The sequence below is a fragment of the Aureobasidium namibiae genome, assembly GCF_000721765.1.
Source record: "Aureobasidium namibiae CBS 147.97 unplaced genomic scaffold scaffold_1, whole genome shotgun sequence".
Taxonomy (NCBI): Eukaryota; Fungi; Ascomycota; class Dothideomycetes; order Dothideales; family Saccotheciaceae; genus Aureobasidium; species Aureobasidium namibiae.
Window position 1 is genome coordinate 1,630,826 of NW_013581208.1, and position 17,789 is coordinate 1,648,614.

The following is a 17,789-nucleotide window of genomic DNA, read 5'->3' on the forward strand; positions in this document are numbered from 1 at the left end:
GAGAAGCCTGCTGGAAAGGAGCAAAGGGACCTGTTCCGGGTGTGAGCATATGGTGCATGACCAAGTCGAAGGCTGGTGTACCTGATGGAGGAGGCAGAGCGCCTGTGCGTGGGGAAGGAGCTGCACCAGGATGGGCAGGCGGTGGATTCGGCCTGTGACACGCCGTCAGTACTCGTCCAAACCTCGTCTCGACATCTATCGACGTACGCGAAAGTGCGATGCAGTGGAGTATGCTCTTCTCTGGGCGGCCAGCCGTCTCTATGCGCTGGATTCATCTGATGATGTCGTATGCGCGCGCCGGGTGGGCAACGTGCTTGCTGGTCCGTAGAGGGACGTCTCGGTGGCTAAGGCTTCGCGCGAGTTTCGTCAAGGCTTCGAGGGCTGTCTGCTCATACTCGAGGCACTATGGGAACAATAGAATGCGTAGAAAACAGAGACCCTCTGTTCGCAGGCCTCAAGCCTCATCATACTCTCTCGCTTGGCACGACAAAACCTGGGGTGGTGCACGCTAAGGACCGACATTTTCCGCGATTCCATATATCTCCGTGCTTAACTCCATCACACTCGAACACTATTCTACCTGCTGGAAAGGTGCTGCAAGAGTAAACACTGTTTTACAAAGCTATCGTCTAATTATCGTACAAGCTGTGAGGGTATCTTTGTTGTAGCAATCCGCCATTCGAGTACTTGTCCTTCGACCCACTCCATTTCCCATTAGTCACTCCACTTCACTACCATTTCCCCTAGCCTGTCCGTCGTAATCATCTCCATATTCTCTTCCACGCGTCATGTCTTTATCGCGTCTCTCGAACATCTCAGCTGCCAGACTAAGACCTCCTGCGAGATCAGCGAACAATCTGTCCATCTCTTGGCACACAAGCTCTGGGTCAGCACCGTCCATCATTGCTTCTGGGTCAGGTGCTGACAAGTGTGGGAACTCGTTCAACAAGCGACTGCTGCGTACAGACGACATGTATGGTTCGTCTCTGGATGAATCATAGCCTGTGCCAGTGCTTGTCGTGCCTCCTGTGTCTGCGCGAGCCCTGTTGCGAGGCATAGTCAGATCGCCGTACGTGCTGTCGTCCCGGTCAGTGTCGACGTTGAAGGCATCAATGCGTGATGAGGGCTTCGATCCTGATGCGAGTGGGAAGTCGGCTTCGTCGAGGCCTGGTACACGAACGCCAGGAAGGGGTGTACGCTTCTCGATATCAGTGTCGTCGAAAGAGTCGGCTGCAGCAAAACGAGCCCAGCTGTTGCGAGACTGTGACGCGACTGCAGAGCTGTGCAGATCATTCATAAGCTGTTGTCTTGTGTGTGCCTCCATCCTGCGGTTGTACTCCTTTGGCCAGCTTCCACCTGGAACGTCTGAAGAAGCCGTAGAGGAGTAAGAGTATCCTCTGTCTCTTGAGTGGCGAAGCAGAGACACGTTGCTTGGTGCCCGTGAATGTATCACGCCTGAGTGACGGTTACTCGACGCCAGGAGTTGTGGTTCGGAACGTGACTGGCGGTGGGAGGAGCGCTTGACTTCATCGCCGCTAGGTTGCTCAACTTCATCTAAGAAGAAGGGATTGCGTGACGTTTCAGTTGAGCCTGCTGCACTTATGACAGGAGACGATGTCGTTATGCTTGGGCGTTGTGAATGGTGGTTCACGGCGCTCTCGAGATCAAACTTGGGCTCGAATGTCATACCCAGGTCAAGATCAATGATGGGTCTGGATTCGCGAACGCTTGGTATGTCCAAGTCGTCTTGGGTGGCTGCTTCTGCAGGAGGATGTAGAAAGTCTCTGAAATGACCGATTGGTTCAGTAGCTGTGCGAGTCAAGTTGGGCCTGAAACCAGGAGCAACGTCTGTGTCGTCCTTGATGGGAGGGAAGGAGAAGTCTGGTCCAGCATCTGGTTCGTTGAAGACTGGCTCGGCGGTCGCAAATGTCCAGTCTGCAGTTCTGCGGTCTGGCTCTGCTGTAAGAGGCTCTGCGATCTCAGCAAATTCCCAGTCTTGTGTTCTGCGATCAGTGGCGGGCTGTGCTGTAGCGAAGGACCAGTCTGCAGTCTTGCGGTCGGTTGCGGGTTGCGCGGTTGCAAACGACCAATCTTGAGTCTTGCGATCTGCGGCTGCTGGAGGTTGCGCCATGGCAAAGGTCCAGTCCTGTGTACGACGGCTAGGATTGTCTGCGGGCATCAACTTGAGAGGGAACTGCCAGTCTTTGGTGGCTCTGCGCGTGTCCTGGTCTGGACCGTCGTAGAAGTCGTTCTGATCGTCGTCGTCATCAGGCATGGCCGATGATAGGCGGTTGGGTCTTGCTGCTTTGAGGGTAGGCACATCGCTAAAGTCGAAGTTGAAGGTCGGCTGTACGTCTAGGCCCGAGGCGCCCATGTCCAAGTCGATCAAGGTCTCCCTATTGGCCGAACGATCGCTGGACAGGTTGCGGAGTGGAAGATCTGACATGGGCAGTTCTTCGTCTTCCATGAGTGTGTTGTAGTCGTAAGGGTCTGCGTTGGTGTTGAAGAGACGTCCCATGGAGCGCTCTCCGCGCTTTGCTCTGGCCTCTTCCTGCGCTTCGTGGAAAGGATTTCTGGGGTGAGGCACGGTAACGTTGTTCAGCGCAGGCATGACTTCTTCAGTGCCGTTTGCTGTGGCTGCAAAGTCGGTCTCTGCGATTCCAAGTTGACTGTAGCGCTTAGCAAAGTCGTCTTCGAAGTCAGCGGAGGTTGAGAAGTTCCAATCGTCGTAGTCGTCGCGTTGCTCTGAAGGCTGGGGTGCGGCAGCTCCCATTGGATTGAAGAGTGACGCTCTTTGACCGCCGCGTCTCTCCCACTGATAGTAACGATCGACCATTTCGCGGACTTTGAGGGTAGGATATTCGACGGTTGAGTCTGAGATGAATGGATGATCAAGGATGGCCTTCATGGTGGGGCGGTGTTGCGGCTTCTCTTCCAGACAAAACGCGATGAAATCCCGCAGACCTTGTGAGTAGTCACCCTCCTGCAACCGCGGTGCGGCTTTCAACACAGTCCTCAACATCGATGGATGAAACTTGTGGTTCGGTGGCATTCCTGTGGCCATCTCGTACACAGTACAGCCATACGCCCAACAATCAACCTCAGTTCCATAACCTTGTTGGACTGCCATGTCCATGGAGTGCATCTCTGGGGGCATCCAGAACGGCGTTCCTATGATGGTCGAACGTTTTGACGCCTCAGTCTCAATGATAGCTGCCACACCAAAGTCACAAAGCTGGACCTGGCCTGACTCGGATATCAGAACGTTTCCGCACTTGACGTCTCTGTGGATGACTCCCGCATCATGTACGTATTTGAGCGCCACAGCCAGTTCGCGAGCAATCGGAATGATGTATTCCTCCTCAAGCCCGGGACCTGAGGTGGCTTTCATGAGCGTGTGCACACTACCACCTGGACAATAATCGCTGACAATCCACAGTTGAGAATGCAAGTCGAATGCCTCCTGGATGTAGTTGATGTTCTTCGCCTGGCTGTCTCTAAGAAGTTTCAATGTCTTGACCTCTTTCCGGAAGTCCTCGATCGCTTCATCCTTTTGGTCAAGATCCAGCTTGTAATCCAGATCGTCGACATCAATGATCTTTACGGCTACAATCTCCTGTGTAGCACCGTTTTTACTGGATTGTGTCAGTGAAAGCCACGCATTATCCACTACCTCTGGAACCTCACCATTTATACACTCTACCAAAGGACCCCTTTCCGATGAGTTCCAGGAACTCATAGTCAGGCACGGCAGTGTTTGTTCTTGCTGCGCGGTCCACGACTACTTGGTACATGTCTTTGGCATCTTGGATCTGCTTGTGCTTTGTGCCAGCGCCAACCGCAGCGAATGGGTCCAGATGATTAGAGTTCATGTTTGGATCGATCCTAGGTGCACTGTCCTAAGACCTCCAGGGGTGTTTTCTTGTAAGGGCCAGACAGTGCGCTATTGTCGAGAAAGTGCCGGAGATGCACTTCTGGCCCACTGTCAACTTGTCCTGACACTTCCAGTCAAGGCGTTGTGTCGAGAGATCGTTGCTTTGTGATCCAGTCTGCTTTTGATAATACTTCAATGCAGCGCGGGTGCGCCAGGATGCATGATCCGCCTCTGCAGCCTACTCCTTTCCAGAGGCAGGGAGTTTAGATCGTTGGTTGCTGCTGACAGTGGTAGCTCTCTGTGTTCTTTGCTGAAAAGGTTAGGATATGGGTAAGACTTTCTGACCAGGTCGAATACGCGGTCGCTGGTTGACACTGAAAGTGAGCCCTGTCAAAAGAGTGGTCGATCAGCCGGCAAGCAGCCACTTCGAGCCCTGACGCTAGCGTGCTTCGGATGGCGCTAAGATAACGACGTCTTATCAGATTCTGTGACGTAGGCATCGTGTCAGCCACCTGGCGGAGCAAAACACGAACCTTGGTCTGACGATTCTAGAATCTGGACAGGCATTATTCTGAGCCGCGTCCACATATATCATCGATCGAACCCCATGGTCTGTACTTCTCTGAACCTCAAGACGTCCCATTTGGTCATCTACATTTCCACGAGAACAACATCAAACAAAATGGGTGACAACTGGCTTAGCAAGCAAGTCCAAGGCTACGTCGCCGGCGCGGGAAAGGTGGCTGGTAACATTGTCTACGGCGTAGGCAATGGCGTTAACAACGTCGGTCAAGGCATCGGCAACAGGTAAAGATTTCTTCGACAACTCTTGTATCACAACTTGGAAAGTGTACTAACAGATATCGCAGTATCACCAACACAACACGCTACTGGGGCCAGGGTGTTGCAGGATATGGCAACAACATCAAAGATGCCTCTCACGCGGGAGGTCCTCGCGTGCCTACTGGTGGAAATCCCCTCGGCTTGAGTGGTGCTGGGTCGAGCAAGACTCTGATGCCTGGAGGAAAGCTCCCTCCTGGTAGCCAGCAACGCAACGCTGGCAAGGGTAGTGCTAAGAACCCTCTGGGTATCTAGACAAAGGGAGACAACAAACATCTGACGAAGACACGATCCAACCAAGCAACCATCCGATACGGGTGACGAACAAATTCAACGGACAGAATGATATGAAAGGCGTTTAGGATGGAGAAACAAGCAACACGTTGATGCCATTTTACTGGGAATTTTGGATTGATTCAAGAATGTATTGTATTGTCATCTAGTCTCAGAATACTGCTCTGCTCTTCCTTGTCGAATCTGAACTAAGCTGAGAACGCCTTGTGAACCATTCATCCACGCTTTGAGATACGCCGAAAACACAACCAGCACATGCATAACAGAGCAACATGCACATGCCAAACCAGAACTCCTCGCTAAATCAATCATATCGTGCCATCGACCGTTCACACCTGTAGGAGCTTTACTCGCTCTCGTACTCCGGATCATCACCAATTTCTCCGAACTCATCTTCATCCTCATCCTCATCGCTGCTCTCGTCATCGTCATCATCGTCTTGCATACCAGGTACACCCTTCCACACCATGTAATCACCTTCCAGCCACTTCTTGCTCTTGGGCAACTGGTAAGGGTCGAATGGGAAGAAGGCATCCAGCTGATGGTGGGATTCACCACTCTGGTGGCTGAGAGTATTTTCTCTTCTTGCAGCACCCATGTCTCTGCTGGCAGGTGCGGCCAGAGAGCGGAAGGAGGACAATCGCAGACGTTTGTTGGTTTCCAGCAAAGGGATAACGTACATGAAGCGAAGATGATTGGCAATGGCACCGAATTGGTGAACAATCGCAGGTGCGCAAACTTTCAGAGGGTTGAGCTTGGAGTAGATGGCCTGGGTCAAGCACTCCTTGATGCCAGGGAGCCATTCTGGCTCGCCCTCCTCAAAGATGTCGTAGTCGTCGACGTCCGCATCGTCAGGGGTCATGATGAAGTCCCTCCACCTGAAGCAGAAGATGTAAAGCATAGCTTGAGCGATTGCGTAAAAGGTTCCGTAACGGCTGAGATTGGGCCCTTCGCATGCTGATTCGTAGTTGCGACGCAATGTGTCGAGATGGTTGCCAAGTCTTGTGAAGATAGAACGAATCAGAGTCTTGTTCACGCGGGCACCGCGAGCAATAAAGCTGGCTAGGTAGGCAGCAGCAGACAAGGAGCCGTTTGACGCAGAGCTACGACCAGTAGCTAGACGAATGAGAACGCCAGCGAAACGCTCTGCATAGCCCTGAGACATCTGAGCAAAATGAAAGACGAGGAACTGAGTGTGGCGCGAGCGATATGTAGGCAGGACAAAGGTGGAGAACTGCGAGATCAGATGCTCAAAGGCATCGTTGACCTCGTACATCTTGCCACTGGCAAACGTGGGAGTGTAATGAGAGAACAAGAGATCTAGCACCGAATCGAGTTTGGCGACGGTGTCACGCAGAGCCCGGAGTTGGGTTTCCTCGGGTGTCATGCTGATCTCGCTAGAAGAGTCCGAGTCGGCATCACTCTCGTCGCCCGAGTCAACTGCATCCTCTTTTGCACCTGGCAGACCAGAAAGCCCAAGCACACGGCCCTCATCGACCTCGTCTTCCAGATCATCCAACTCTTCCTGTACCTCGACGTCGATCTTGACCAAGCGCTCGGTGATAAGGGTCTGGATCTCGGCTTTGAGTTCGGGAGCGTACTCGATGGTCTTGAGGGAGTTCTTGACGAACGAGATGTAGCCTTGACGGGTGGCTGTTCTGTGATTCGGGAACTGGCCGCGGAGGGACTCGGCCAAGCCGCTGTTGGCGGACGGAATGAGGCGTAGCAGGTACCGAAGAGCGTTGTGTACACGAACGAGCATCTGCTGTCTGGAAACGTAAGGCTCGTTGGGGATGCGGCCTAGGGATGATGGAACTGGGCACATGTCAGCAAACGGGCGCACGATAGCCAGAGGCAAGCAAGCTTACCCTCGACAAAGTGTCCCACGATACGGTCGAGCACAGTCCTGAGGAAGCCAGGAACAGCACTTCCTAGAGTACCGAGAAAGCGTACATAGAGGGCAACAAATGCATCGTCTCTGCCGAGCCAGTTTACGTCGAGAACAGCGTGTACGAGCTTGCCACATGCCTTGAGATCGCTCACACGTCCACTCAGGGCGACCAGGTACTTCTTGAGCGTAGCGGTGCTGGGTGCTTCGGTATGCGACGAGACTGGCCCGCTGTCATGTGATCGCGAGGGCTGGGCGCTGAGGAAGATCATCCTGAGCTGTTCATATGCGCCATCATCCTTGTCGGCACCGTTCCTGAGATGGCCCTCAAGTGCACTTCTAACTTCGTCCTTGACCAGGTCCAACGGCTTGGCCGTCCAGTCGTCCATGATGCGGACGTCGACCCTGTCGTCGAACGCCACTCGCAGCTTTTTGCTCTGGCTCGACTCTGGCGCTGGTGACGACAGATGCGAGGCGTCTCTTTTCAGACTCTTTTGCGGAAGGGTTGGCGGCATGCTCGGCGCCTGTACAAGAGAGACCATGTTGCTTCCACGGGCGAAGATGGACTAGGATTCTATTACTAATAGAGAAGGGTTCGGATCTCTGTTCATGTCGCGTGCGTGGAACACACAGTGAAAGTGGGACGAGTGAAAAGACTTGAGAGAGGAAACCTTAAAATTCAGAACGCGGGGATACGTTTGCGCACGGCTCTCTACATGCTTCCGCAGTCACCCTGTTTGGAGTTTTAGTATATCACTCTGTCAATTTCACCGCGTCTAGCAGCTTCAAATATTCAAGACGGATGATCAAAACGAGGTCATTATATCTGTGTGCTAGGTCAGTACTATTTGTGTGCTTCTATCGGTATATAGCCACATGGAAGTGTCCTGTATTGATTCCACCATGGCCGAGCGAAAAGCATGGACGACCGATCACAATACCTCAAAGCACAAGACCAGTCTGTCCTCGTAGCAGAGACCATATGTTCTTGAAATTTGACACAACGCTGAATGTGTATATACATCACAGGGAGAACATACTGCACTGTATTTCACAGGAGAAACAATCATCAGTAAACCAACGCACCTTGACATAACAAGTGCTTAATTTAAACATGTATACAATACGCCGCCCAAATGCCATGCATTGAACCAACTAATCCACCTACCCAGTCCAAACCGCTTATGCTGAGCCTCTGACCTCGATGCTAATACCTTCTCTGTTGTTGTCTGTACTGTCCATCGCCCTGGCCAAAATATGATTGTGCGTAACCCGGCTGGGGTTGAGGCGGGCCTGCGTTGCTCCAACCTCCAGCCTGACTCATGTGCGACAGGTACTGTGAAGACCTCTGTTGAGCTGTGCCAGGCCCACCAGCGTAGGGATAGTTTGCTTGAACTTGTTGCTGCTGCAGCTGCAGCTGGAGCTGATACTGCTGTGCCTGCTGCAGAGCGATCTGCTGCTGAATTTGAGCCTGCTGGGCCTGTTGCTGAGCATGCTGCTGTGCATAGTACTGGGCCTGCTGGTGGGCAATTTGTTGAGCATGAAGCTCCGCCTGCTGTTGGGCATATTCTTGCGCCTCGATCTGTGCTCTCATCTGAGCGTTGTACTCATCCTGCAACTGCTGCTGCTGACGAGCCGCGACCGCTTGCTGCACTGCATTGTTCCGAAGTCCTTCTCTTTTAATGTTTCGTTGGCGTTCGCGAACTGCCATGGCGCCAACCAATCCTGGGGCATCCAGATCGTTGAGGTCCTTGCGCTTGTCCCTTTCACTCAGGTTGATCATCGAACTACCTGTCATTCGGGCGACTTGCATCTGCTCATGAGCCGACAATGCTGAACCCTGAAGCTGCAATGTTCTGCCGGGGCTGGGAGGGTTCAAGAACGCTCCAGCGTTACGAGAGTGTGGACGGGACGGGACTTGTTTACTCCAATCACCGGACGGAGTCCTGCTAAGAGGTGGTGGGGTCTTGCTAGATGACATGCGGTTTGCTTGCTGGCTCCAATCACCCGAAGGAGTTCGACTGAGAGACATGCGCTCCAGCTGTTGCGTCCAGTCTCCAGATAATGTACGGCTGAGTCTAGATGCCGGGCGACTGAGCGGAGGTGTTTTGGTTGGACGGTTCGCACTCGAGTTATGTCTTTGGTGTCCAAAAACAGGCGTGGCTCGTGATTGAGTCAACGGAGCTGCAGCAAGAGAGGCCCGGTATTGCACCCATTGTTCAGCGGTGAGGCCTTGGTCAACAGACTCAGCAGCTGCAGTTACGGCGGCTGGTTGCCATGCGACACTTCGACGTCTGTCTTGATTCCCGTCTCCATTTACTGGTTTACGTGGTTCGAGGAAAGAACCTCGCTTGCTATCCATCTGTGTAAGGCGTGAGGACGGGCGCTGAACGAGCTCGGGATCCTCTTGTGCTTCGACAGATGTATTACTAGCTGTAGAGGGTCGAGCGTTTGGTTTGTAAGTCAAAGTCGGGCCGAAGTTGATGGGCACACCGGCTTCCATATCGAAGCGGCTTCGTGCTTGAGGCTCGTGTTCGGGATTGCCAACCGTCTTGAGGCGGCCTGTCCGGCTTCTCTCAAAGGGTTTTCTCTTTGGCGGTGACATACTCTTCACACTAGAATAGTCGACTGAGTCGTCGTCCGGGATGCTGACGGTAGGGCTGATGACTCGATGCAGTGATTCTGGCGACTGCTGAAGCATTTGCTCCAGAAGAGCTTGCTGCATGATTTCGTCTTGTAGACTCCCGTTGCTCGAGACGTGAGACAAGGTAGGACTTTGTGGTAGAGGATTCGCATGCTGAGGTTCAGGTGATGTGGGAACAGGCTTCCTGCTGATCGGAGCGGCCATGGCTAATGGAGGACTTGCAAGATTTCGAGCGGGGATAGCTGGTGAAAGGTTGCTATGTGGCGGCACAGGAGGAGGAGGGAAATCTTTTTGGTCAGGCCTGACAGGAGCTGCAACAGGTTGAGCAGGACGGTTGTAGGGAGATGCAGGGATGGGGGGTAGTCGGTGGGTACTCGATGGTTGATGTGTCGGTCCTGGAGCAAGATTTACCTCTTCATTGCGAAACGAGGGGTCAGCAGGCGATCTTTGAGTCCGGTTGGCAGCACTAGGTACCTCTCGTGGAGCTTCAGAGAAGTCGAATTGCTCCTTTTCGTTGTATGGTGTAGCACCGGCCTTACTGGCCTCTGCAAGCTGGTGCAGTGTTGCGGCATCCATGGCCGAGTTGGCCCTTCGCAATTCAGGTGTCAGGTTGAGGTTAGTGGGCCTAGCGTTGGGCCCGTGCATCAGCTTCGGCGGCGACGCCACAGGGCCCGTTGGAGGGGAGCCCGCGCGTATTTTTAGCTCCTCGAAGGCTGGCTCAAGACGTGCTTCTTGCTCGTGCGTCGTGTCCTCCGATGGCACACGCTCAAGTACCGTGGGGATCTTCTTTTCCGGCAGGGGAGCCCTGTGAATTGGCGGTTCGGGTGCTCTATCGTGAAGGTCGCCGGTTGCCTCGTAAGAAAGTCGAGACGGGTTTTCGGTTTGAAACCGCTTGTATCCGAGCGCGTCAGAGGCCGAACGATGGTGCCCACGGCCCGGACTGCCCAAGCTCATGGGCGTTGTTTCAACACGACGCGGAGGACCAAACTGAATCGACCCATCTCTCGGTCCTGGAGAGCCTCTGCCTGGTGATGGCGAAGTATCTGTGGAGCTGTCGTTCCCAAAGCGGACCGTCCCATGATTGAGTGAAAGCGTGTTACGTCTTCCCCTTGCTTGTGGAGGCGTGTCGTCGGCCGAATTCATACGGTGCGATGTCAATTTCTTCAATTCTCTTCTCCAGTCTTGTTCAGTCCATGTTTGACTGCCCTTTGTGTGGATCAGGCCGGAGACATCCAGAATATCCAGGTAGCCGTATCTTCTGTCGCGAGGCATGGCAAACATCAACCCGCGCTGGTCGAGAGAATCCGCGATCAGACGATTAGGACGGCCATAGAGAGCAAAGATGTCCCAGACAGGGAACAACCAACGAAGCATCATTTCGAAGCCACTGACTGCGGGATGCACTTCGGGCATGACGAAGAGGAAACCTTCTGTGGTTACGTCCTTTGCACCGTGAATGGTAATCTGCCCGTTCAGCTTGATAAGTGTCGACTGGTCGATGAGTGGCTTTGACTGAGGGTAGATGGCGTACGCAGCAAATGCGTCTTTGATGGTAGCAATAGGTCGTGTCTTCTTTGTGACGCGTTTTGTCTCGTAGAACTTGATATCGCCTTTGGGGACCTCGACCTTGCGGTCGTATGTGTCACGCTTCTTCAAAGCCTTCTGGTACTTTGCCCATTCTTTCTCGTTCGGAGGTGTAATGACACACCAGCAGCGTCTCCAGGGAGTGCCTGCTCCAAATCGGACACGTGCCCAGTCGTCTATCACGAACTTGCTTCTCTCCATGATGGTGCGGATGTTGTTGAGCATCTTTCCCTTTCCAGCAATGAGAGAGCCGGTGTAGGCTTCTTGTAGTGTTGTATGTTCGTACATGGCAAGGCGGAAGCCGGCGGTCCATTGTGTGAGGGAGTTGAGGGAATTGAAGTGGAGGAGATAGCGGTTATTGGCTGCGGTAGAGATGCTCAGAACGTTCTGGAGTTGACCTCCTGCAGATCCGTTCATTGGAAGCGACTCGATCTGTGCGGGGTGATTAGCGACCTAGATGTTTCCGACGTGATTGTAGTTTTGCATACCATCTTGATTGAAGCGTCGCTAACGTTGATGAATGTGGGTAGGACCTCGCCATCCTCACCTGCAGCATCCAGTGCCGCAGCATCCCATAAGGAAAGCACTGTACCGACCAGCTGTGCGAAACACTCTGTCCATGCTCGATCTGCACTTGGACGTCCACCTGCGAAATTTGTCAGCTATGTGTTCAGCAGCACTTTGCCCGGAGTGTGCTCACGAGAGTCTAGATCATGCAACTTCAGAAAGTAACCCTCTTGATACAGCTTGTTGGAGTGGCTATTGAGAAATGTAAAGATCGGCTGTAGTTCTGGCAGTGTGTCTTGTGCGAGATCCATGATTGGGGGCTGATGGGTGTAGACCATAGACATGGGGCGTGATGTGAATTCTGAACGCGAGTCGGAGCGGAAACGTTGCTGAGTTGTGGGAGAAGGAGAGCTCGGCGTACCGAAGGCCTTGTTCGTAGCGGAGGCAACGGAGGTGTCGATTTTGGGAGGCCTAGAAGCGTTGCTACTGCTGAAAGGGTCTTCGGACATCTGTGGTTTTGACTCTGGCGTGAAACTCCTTGACGGAGTACCCCATTGGGTCATGAACGACATTACTCGGGAGCGAGGCATTGTGCAAAGGTGAAGTGGAATGCAGTCGGCTAATGTTCAGTGACACCAAAAGCTGATGGAAGCCTGCAAGGGACCTTTAAGACAGAGACCGGCTGCAGGCGGAATCGCGCATGCAACACAACGAATGCTAAACTTGTCAGATCGAACCGGGGCTCGCAGTGATACCAAAGAGAGCTGGTCCGAGTTGGGGGAAACGACAGGTCTTGACCGAAAGCTGGAGGGAACGACGACAGGGCGAAAGTGGGCAGAGGTAGGAGTGGATCTTGTTAGGTCTATGTTCCAACGAGCTTGGCACATCAAACCGTTCGTTGATGACGACGAATTTTGGACGGTTCAAAAAGTCGCGGAGAAGTGACGGGGCAGATCCCCCAACATCCGCTCGCTCGCTCGCTCGCTCTAGGATTTGTGGCTCCCGTCCCTCGTCGCCTCCAAAGACCGCGGCGGCAGGCCACCGATGACATTCAGCAGGATTCATTATCCCGCGGACCAACCTCTCGTGCTTGCTTGGATTGCCAGCCCAGCATTTGTGTGTCCAGCTGCGCCCGTCTTGAGCTGCAGCTGATTGAGCCAAAACGGGCCTTGGAAAGTTCGGAAATAGCGCCATGTGCCATCGCTTGCTTGGCCCGCCCAATAACGCAGCCACTCTTATGAGGCCTCGCGGCTTATGGAGAATCGATTGCCCTTTTGGATAGCGAGCGGCTGCTCAAACATCAATGCTCGCGAATAGGGGCCTGGCGCTCGTTGATCTGCAAGGATACGGTGTGGGCAAAGAGAGACTCTATCCCAACCTCTGTGTGCTCGATGAATGTACCACAGAGTTGCACGATACTTTCCCGGAAGCCGGGCAGTGACACTAGAGAGAATGAAATTCACAGCTCTCACCTTGGGCAGCAAACATGATCTCATATCAACAAGACTGACGTTTGCTCTGTGTGTTGACGTGAGAGAGTGGTAATTAAGATATCATGACTGTTGGTACTGTACTATCGAAAAGTCTTGGTCAGAGACAGATACCGATGTTTATCGACCATCACAGAATAAGCATCTCCATGATGCGCGCACTAAAATTGTCCGATGGGTGCTGCTCACGCCTTGGCCTTATTATTGACCGGCGATCCAAGCAGTTTGCTGGAGAGACTGAAGTGGTTGTCTTGAGCGATCCACACGCTCAGGAATCCGAGTCTCTCGCATCGCTCGCCTACTCTGATATACGGATGCAGCATCCAGCAACGCTTCGTGACAATTTTGATCCAGAAGGGAAGGAGGGCTTCATGTGAGAATCGGTGATGGTCGTGGCTCGCTGACCGGATGGTTTGGATGACGCGCACGGGCACCACAAAACGCGTCTTCGACCGACACGCGACATCCTTCTGTGTCACCATCTTGTTTCCATACCTGAGTATACCAGTTTCGGATTCTGTACAAATATCATGTGCGCGCAGGGTTGTCGTTAGACTTCTATCGATCAACCATGACAAGAAAACGCGACACGGCCGCCGAGCCATCATCGGTCAAACGCAGGAAATTAACAGACAACATCCCATCAGAGTCCCAATCTCCTGCGCAAAACCGCTTGACCAATGCCGAAAGAGCAGATTTACTGCGGTTTCTGGACCAAGCTGACAAAGGACCCGGGCCCATATTCAATGTTTCCACTCCACCTCACAAGAAAGGATCCAAGAACCCTCCAGATGTCACGGAACGTCCTCTGACCTTGGACGGAAGGACCTATTTGAACGCTCGCTGGACGATCAAACCGATGGAAAGATGGCTGAGCATGACCAAGTACAAGAAATTGTATGCTTTGGAACCAAAATTCAAGATCAATCCCCGCTGACCGTGATTAGCACAGTAGGGAACCAGACTCATTCGGTCGGCGATTGCGTTCTCGTAAAGCCAGGAAACGATTTCGATCGAGATTGGAAGGCCCAGGTCCACGAGGTTCGAGCTGTGGATGAACATCACGTCTTCCTCCGCTGCACTTGGCTTGAGAATCCGGAAGAACTGCCTGAAAAGGTGCAAAGCACGCCAGCATATCACGGCAAATTCGAGCTGGTGCCCGGCAACAAGATGGACATTATTGACGCCTTGACGGTGAATGGGCCATTAAAAGTCACTTACTGGGAGGAAGCCAACGACGACGCGGAAATGCCAGCCCAAGGAGAGTACTACTGGCGACAGACATACAACTATGACACCGAGGTCTTATCGGTAAGTATCATATGGTTAACCCTACCTCCTTGGAACTCGTACTGACTCCTGAAAGCCGTTGCGTCTGATATGTGCATGCAAAAGACCACAGCACCCCGATCATCTCATCATTAAGTGCAGTAATCAAGCCTGTGGAGTATGGCTCCATGCATCTTGCTTGGCCCAGGACATCATTCAACGCAAGAACCAAGATGTAATCACAGTGGGATCCATTGGCAAGAAGCGAAGCCGTAAATCTATCAACAAGGACAACAACATCACGAGCCCCGAGGACGCTGTAGCGGAAGACGACAACGCGATGGTAAAGGTTGTGGTACCAGATTCTAAAGCGCCCAAAGTCAAGATCACTGATAAGAAAACCGAGGAGGAGACCGAAGAATCGGTACATTGCTTGGTTTGCAAGGAGCTCATTGAGTAAGCCTGTTCACACACATGCATGGATAGGGAAATCACCACCACGAGAAGAGAGTCATGCGGAGAAGAAGATGCGCCTCTACCATTGCTTTGCTTTGCTTATACATACGTGTTGGACAGGGGCATCGGCATAGCTTAGCAACATAACGTTCACCAGTTGCAAACGAACTGATTATGTACATACAACAATGCACCACCACATATTTCTAGCTCGATGAGAAGCCTTGTACCGTGGTCAGGAACCATAGTAACAGCCCCAGCCAGCACCAGCGTAGCATCGCTACCTGTTTGTACATTCGACAACCGGGTCGACGTCGAAGTGGGTTTCCTCGACATCTCCTATGAACCACAGGCTAGTCAAAACAATGAAAGACTGCACGACTAGATCCATACTAGGCGAAGGAGCAGTTTCAGTTGGTTATAGACTCCTGAGCGTGGAACCGTGTTGAATTCGGTTGAAAAGCACAATAAGTTTACAACTTTACCAAGGACCCCTTCTATATCCAGCACAAAGCTGTCTCGCTATTTCCAGATCGGAAGGAAAGACATGGGTGCTCAGAGGTCATGTTTGCAAAGTCGTATAGGCTATAGCGGAGCCGTATGAAGTCCCGAGCAAATGAGACCAGCTGGCGGCGGCCGAGACGGGTATTGTCGAGTCAAGGGATCCAGCGAAGCAAAAGTCAATCTCGGTGCAAGAAAATGATATCTGGTTCGGGAGCAGATTACCCGCCGAATGGATTCAGGCCCGAGCGCAAACCGGTCTGCCTCAGCTTGAGGAGCTGAGGCTCCTATAAGATTGCGAGAGGGATGACAGTTTCGAAGAGGAGAGGGAAGACGAGTGGAGGAACCCAGCATCATGGATCACGATATGGCACAAGATGCAGGGACTGCATGGATTCTGCCCACTGTGGACATGAACAGCAAAAGACAAAAGAGCACTTCGGCGCAACGGTGTGGGGGAAAGATAGCTTCGGCATGGTCTGAAAGCACTTCTGATTTCGATTTGCAGCAATTGAGCCTCTACGGGGGTGTCCACAAGGTGGCCTGTGATCAGTCGGGCGGTTCCTTTGTAGAAGCAGTTGTAGCCATCAGATAACTCGGTCGCGACTTTGCTCAAGCTCCGCGATCTGATCTCTTTTCTCCCCCTTCCCAATTCCTTGTACACTTACAACGCCCTGCCGGACCGTTGGAAGCCAGAAGCGCGGGACCTCATCATTCGTTACTGGTAAATTTTGAGCCTCAATTGCTCTGTTGCAAGTCGAAACACCAACATCTCTGGGCGATTTGCTTGCCCTGTATTGCTAGAGGCTTTCCGAAGCCCTCATCCCCCCCTTTTAGCGACCTCGATGGGTGACACGGCGGGGTCGACGGCCGCCACCAAACCAAATGTGCTCATCATTGGAGGCCTTGGTGAGATGCCCAGCACATTGCGAGGGCTGACCAGTTCGCTAACGTCTTGGTCGTCGCAGGCTACATCGGACGCTTCCTGACCAACTACATACACGCCAATTCGCTCGCCTCGACACTGAGGATAGTAGACAAGCAACTGCCGCAGCTGGCCTCTCTGGCCCCCGAACACAAAGATGCCTGCAGCGACAACTTCATGCAGGCCGATGCCTCACGACCACAATCCCTGAGCCGTGTCTTCGACCTGCCCGACGGCCAGTCCTTCGACTATGTCTTCAACTGTGGTGGTGAGACCCGCCACTCTCAAGACGACGAGGTCTACAAGCTGCGCTCCTACGAGCTGTCAATCAGCGTCGCAAAGGAGGCCGCCCGTCGCAATGTCAAAGCCTACGTCGAGCTATCCACCGGCCACGTCTACGACAGCAAACGCGACCCACCACGCAAAGAGACAGACAAACTCAAGCCCTCGCTCAAACAAGCAAAGTGGAAGCTACAAGCCGAAGAAGACCTCAGCAAGATCCCAAACCTGCCTCTCGTCATCCTCAGACTGCCCAATGTCTACGGACCCTACTCCGGACAATGGATGGGCACTCAATTGGCCCTCGCCCGCGTATACCAAGGCATCGAGAAAGAGTTGAAATGGCTATGGGGTCCTGAATTGCGCACCCACACCGTCCACATTGATGATGTCGTACGCGCTTGCTTCACCGCTGCCGACTGGCGAGCAAACCAAGCACAACCCGGTGCAGCTGCCGACAGTGCTCCGCCCACACCCACCTCTCCCTCTCCCAAGAAGGGTCCCTCATCCTCGGCCTCGGTCTTCAACATTGTCGACAAGGGTGACACGAGCCAAGGCACAATGTCCGAGATCACAAAGGCTCTCTTCGGCATCGAAACAGGCTTTCAAAACGTCCTCATCAACACTTTTGCACGTTTCAATCTCGAGTCTGTGGTGGATGAACTCAACGACGAGACTCTGGATCCTTGGGCTGAACTACAAGAAAAAGCTGGTCTCGATGGTGGTTCTGGCCCTCTGAGTCCCTTCATGGAGAAGGAGCTGCTGCGTGAGGCTGATCTCTGCCTTGATGGCACGAAGTTCGAGCACACCGTTGGATTCAAGTAAGTCACTCTGTTGCGCTTCTATTCCCCTGATATATATCTAACCACTGTCACAGATACACCCACGAAAAGTTGACAAGACAAGAGGTCGAATCAGTCATCGAGAGCTACAAGCGCATGAAGTGGTGGCCTTAGGATATGCGGCCTGTCTCGCTTCCAACAATATACCAGAGCAATCATTCAAGCCAAAGCAAGCACACTCTCACACAACATCCAGCACGGCGTTTTCTTTGAATATTTCATTCTCATCTGGCGCTGCAGCATCATCTTCTATTCTTTCCATCAAACTCCCTATGCATTCTACGCGTCTATACTTCTTATATCATATATCTAGAAATCATTACTTGAAGTAACCCATCTTTTGTTTCTCAACATCGAAGATCCAGAAGCAAAGGCAACATACAAAAACATGACCAT

The 17,789-nt window shown here is 52.8% G+C and overlaps 6 protein-coding genes across 6 annotated transcripts; 3 read left to right on the forward strand and 3 right to left on the reverse strand.

Moving 5' to 3' along the window:
* Positions 1-2,683: 2,683 nt before the first annotated feature.
* Positions 2,684-3,872, reverse strand: M436DRAFT_36958 (kinase-like protein; the record flags this gene model as incomplete). The annotated part of the gene is made up of 2 exons (XM_013576502.1): positions 2,684-3,635; positions 3,688-3,872. Coding segments are annotated over 2 exons (1,137 nt in total), but the record flags the coding sequence as incomplete, so codon positions are not given.
* Positions 3,873-4,556: 684 nt separating this feature from the next.
* On the forward strand, positions 4,557-4,969 carry M436DRAFT_59893 (uncharacterized protein; the record flags this gene model as incomplete). Its single annotated transcript, XM_013576660.1, has 2 exons — positions 4,557-4,681; positions 4,744-4,969. The coding sequence occupies 2 exons, from the start codon at positions 4,557-4,559 to the stop codon at positions 4,967-4,969; spliced, it is 351 nt and encodes a 116-aa protein (XP_013432114.1).
* Positions 4,970-5,354: 385 nt separating this feature from the next.
* On the reverse strand, positions 5,355-7,411 carry M436DRAFT_36981 (RNA polymerase I-specific transcription initiation factor RRN3; the record flags this gene model as incomplete). The annotated part of the gene is made up of 2 exons (XM_013576505.1): positions 5,355-6,823; positions 6,877-7,411. 2 exons carry the CDS (start codon positions 7,409-7,411, stop codon positions 5,355-5,357), a joined length of 2,004 nt encoding a protein of 667 aa, XP_013431959.1.
* Positions 7,412-10,566: 3,155 nt separating this feature from the next.
* Positions 10,567-11,942, reverse strand: M436DRAFT_30600 (uncharacterized protein; the record flags this gene model as incomplete). The annotated part of the gene is made up of 3 exons (XM_013576081.1): positions 10,567-11,556; positions 11,613-11,770; positions 11,825-11,942. Coding segments are annotated over 3 exons (1,266 nt in total), but the record flags the coding sequence as incomplete, so codon positions are not given.
* Positions 11,943-13,692: 1,750 nt separating this feature from the next.
* Positions 13,693-15,231, forward strand: M436DRAFT_59895 (uncharacterized protein; the record flags this gene model as incomplete). Its single annotated transcript, XM_013576661.1, has 4 exons — positions 13,693-14,018; positions 14,069-14,432; positions 14,524-14,846; positions 15,057-15,231. The coding sequence occupies 4 exons, from the start codon at positions 13,693-13,695 to the stop codon at positions 15,229-15,231; spliced, it is 1,188 nt and encodes a 395-aa protein (XP_013432115.1).
* Positions 15,232-16,192: 961 nt separating this feature from the next.
* Positions 16,193-17,507, forward strand: M436DRAFT_37191 (NAD(P)-binding protein; the record flags this gene model as incomplete). Its single annotated transcript, XM_013576549.1, has 3 exons — positions 16,193-16,256; positions 16,316-17,372; positions 17,429-17,507. The coding sequence occupies 3 exons, from the start codon at positions 16,193-16,195 to the stop codon at positions 17,505-17,507; spliced, it is 1,200 nt and encodes a 399-aa protein (XP_013432003.1).
* Positions 17,508-17,789: the final 282 nt, after the last annotated feature.